Source organism: Lactuca saligna, chromosome 6 (assembly GCF_052625555.1).
Source record: "Lactuca saligna cultivar CGN05327 chromosome 6, ASM5262555v1, whole genome shotgun sequence".
NCBI classification, from domain to species: Eukaryota; Viridiplantae; Streptophyta; class Magnoliopsida; order Asterales; family Asteraceae; genus Lactuca; species Lactuca saligna.
This window is the reverse complement of record NC_136422.1, coordinates 165943155-165946680: the sequence shown is the minus strand read 5'-3', so window position 1 is coordinate 165946680 and position 3526 is coordinate 165943155. Positions and strand designations below refer to the sequence as shown.

The following is a 3526-nucleotide window of genomic DNA, read 5'->3' as shown; positions in this document are numbered from 1 at the left end:
AAAGAAAGATGAAAAAAATAAGAATTTTGCTTAATTTAATTGGTTAAGCATTCAACCATTCAAACAGCATATTTTGACGAATAATTTCTCATTTATGTTTTCCAAAATGAAATCCAAAATATATTTTAATAACATGGGTGATTATCCTACCATGAAACATGTAGTAGGTATGCAACTCCAATTGGCAGTCAAGAAATCACTGGATTAATTAGTTTAATAAGCCAAAATTCATTGTTACCTTTTCAAAAACAAAAAGAAACTCATAAAGTACAACGATTCAAAATGTACGCATCAATAACAATTCATTCCATGGTTGCAAACACAAAACATTGGTCGTGTAAATATTAGCAATTAAACATGATCAAATACAATAACAAACTCTATAAATTACATATAGTTGGAATTTATTGATATACAACAAAAGGTTGATGGTGGAGACAATTGACTATAGAAATTGATTGTTTATAAGATGTTAAAATACAAGTACACTCGTATAAAACGCTTACAACTCGTGACATTCTCGTAAGCCTTCCCTCAAATTAGAACTCTTAAGAGAACAAACATATCATAAATCATTTTGGAAATGTCTGCAGTTTATGGATTACTTTCTCCAAACTAATCATGGAAGAACCAGAAGGATAAGCGCATGCCTCATTTGCCTTATCTTTCCGGTTAATGGCGTTCTTCCTCATCTCATTTCCTTTCTCTTTTGTCATCAACTCAATCACTAGTCTCTCAACTTCATCTCTTTTTACATCATTGTCAATCTCCATGGCAACCCCCCATTGGTTGCAACTCAACCAACAATTCGTTAGTTGATCTGCAAAAAATGGCCAAGAAAGCATCGGCACACCGTTTGTTAAACTTTCAATAGTTGAATTCCATCCACTATGTGTCAAAAACCCTCCTATCGAGGGATGATTTAGAACTTGTTCTTGAGGGCACCACGCAACCATCATCCCTCTACTACTTGTCTCTTTCAAGAACTCCAATGGAAGTGCTTCTGATTCGCCACTCACTATCCCTGGTCGTAATATCCACAAGAACGGCTGATTACTATTAGCAAGCCCCCAACAAAACTCGACTAGTTGTTGATGTGACATGACAGTGATGCTACCGAAGTTCACATAAACAACCGATGATGATGCTTTTGAGTCTAGCCATTTCAAACATTCGGGTTCTTCTTTCCATAGATTTGATTCGATAGATGCTAGGGATTCATCAACAAGTTGCTTTTCGAGTAAATGCAAAGGACCGATGGCATAACATGGAGGAAATACTGAAGCAAGTGTAGTTAAGATGTCGTGTTCTAGATCATCGAAAGTGTTGAAAATAATGCCAGAAGCTGTTTTGGCCTTGTGAAGTTGTGTATTTGTAAATTCTACCATGAATTCATCGCCAGGGTTGACAATTCTCATGAAAGGTGGAATATTTTTTAGAGGTATACCATGCATGTTTGGTATACAATCGACGACTTTATCCAAATACCCATTTACCACGTAACTTGAATCTGAAAATAAAGCATATGAAAAAGAGCATCAATTAGTACCTAAACTTTAGTTAACAATGTGACATTTGGTTATGCGTCGTAATTAATAAATTTATTATTAATTCATACGAAACTACGAATTTTTAGTATGTTTTTATTATATATATCCGATAGCCAGCCTTAAAAACATTACTAAGCTATGACTGCTCGATGGAAATATGTGCAAACTAAATTTCATATATTTAGTATATTATTGGGTACGCAGTAATTAAAGTATTATCGATCTATGATAGTACGAAAAATCTTGTTTCTTTGTTGTGTTGCAACGTAATTTGTGAAGGTTTTCTAAAAAGCATCAGTTTTAAAATCTTTGACCGATTTTAATATCGTAAAGGAATGTTTTTCTTTTTAAAATAACATATATTTCAGATTTAGGAGTGTTACTCACTTATAAAAATACCATAGTTTATGGTTTGTTCATATTTAATTCTCTAAGTTTTTAGTCTAGACATTACCATTGAACTTGTTTGGATATAAGTGGTTGATTCAGGTTTTAGGTTTTAACGGGTTCAATGGTAATATGTTGACAAAAAGCATAATATACTAAATATAAACAAAATATAAACTGAAAATTTTAAAAAAAATTCTGATGATAATATATAAATAAACTTAACAAACTAAAATAAATAAAACTTAAACTATGTTACAACTTATGAACCAATGTTAGGAAATTAAATGAAGTATAATGATATTACGCAAAATATTATTTGTTTTATATATCCAGCTGATCGATATTAATATCATATGGATTATGTATTTGGACCGAATATCCCGAATAGATGAAAGACTTTTCAATCTCAACAATAAAATAATAATTTCCATTTAGAAAAAAAAAAAAAAATTCTTAGCCGATGATTGATGATGTATCCAAGTTAAGATTACCTTTAAGCGGCATCAAACCGTTGTCCACAAGATTAGGATACTGATCGTAACAAATAAGTGCGCCAGCTCCACCGGTATATAACAGAAACGCCGGGATACCAAGTTCTTTCGCGGCGTCGATGGTGAAGCCCATAAGTAGGTCGGAGACTATGCACGTCACCGGTGAAAACGACTCACTCAATTTGGCGATGAGGGTTTTGAATGGGCCTAAACAGTTTTCTTGGATGGACCTGCATATATCGTAGACATTTTGGGTGGCGTCAAGGTTTTCCGGCGGTGGAAGGCCGTCGGGAATGGATTCAAACCGGAAGGAAGGTACGCCGTCGAGGGCGTCAGAGCCTCGAGATCTTAGGAGGCGCTGGTGGTTGAATTCTGTGTTGACAAAGGTGATTAAGAAGCCTTTCGAATGAAGGATTTTTGCAAGTTTTAGCATCGGATTTATGTGTCCTTGTGCAGGGACTGGTATGCATATCGCATGTGGCTTCTTTTCATGGTGAGAATCCATTGAAATCCCGCACACACACACACACAATCGAAACAACAAACTCAGAATGTTATAACTTAAAGTTATGACTATTTGTCGGCAAAAAAGTGAAGACATATATATTTGTCCTTTTGGACATGTAAACGATGTTTGAAGACATGTGTACATATTGTAGAAGTTGAAGTTCAAATCAAGCACGAAAGTCTTTTCCTGACGTTATATGTATATACTTTTTGTAAATTTATCCACATGGATATATGAAAAAAGGTAAAAACGTATGATTTCTTATAATAAGTTTTGCATTAATTAAACTGTTTTTGGTTTGTTTAATATTTCAGATTGAAACAAGAAACAAATAGTGGACGTCGTTGTTGTAGTCGTGGGTTATGTAAGGGTGAGAAAAAAAGGAAACAGGGTTTGATATTGATTTTGATTGGATATTTAATAAGTTTTAATTGAATTTCTTATCTTATATAATTAAATAATTATTTATTTACATGTTTTCTACTAAAGTTTGTATATAGTAATTATATAATATATATCCACAAGATATGGTGGCCGCCTTTTCTGATTTAGTTTTGACAAAGTCCGTTAATTTGAAAGTTTTGAGT

General features: G+C 33.4%; 1 protein-coding gene across 1 annotated transcript; it reads right to left on the bottom strand.

Annotated features, from left to right (window-relative positions):
* Window positions 1-366: 366 nt before the first annotated feature.
* On the bottom strand, window positions 367-3106 carry LOC145000852 (7-deoxyloganetin glucosyltransferase-like). The gene is made up of 2 exons (XM_078960138.1): window positions 2432-3106; window positions 367-1510 (listed from the first exon to the last, which is right to left on the bottom strand). Exons 1-2 carry the CDS (start codon window positions 3081-3083, stop codon window positions 573-575), a joined length of 1590 nt encoding a protein of 529 aa, XP_078816264.1. The 5' UTR covers window positions 3084-3106; the 3' UTR covers window positions 367-572.
* Between the last annotated feature and the right edge of the window lie 420 nt (window positions 3107-3526).

Coding starts and splice junctions, on each gene's coding strand:
- LOC145000852 (XM_078960138.1), bottom strand. CDS start 3,083: ATGTACACATGTCTTCAAACATCGTTTACATGTCCAAAAGGACAAATA. Junction 1,511..2,431: donor CGGTTTGATGCCGCTTAAAG/GTAATCTTAACT, acceptor CTTTATTTTCAG/ATTCAAGTTACGTGGTAAAT.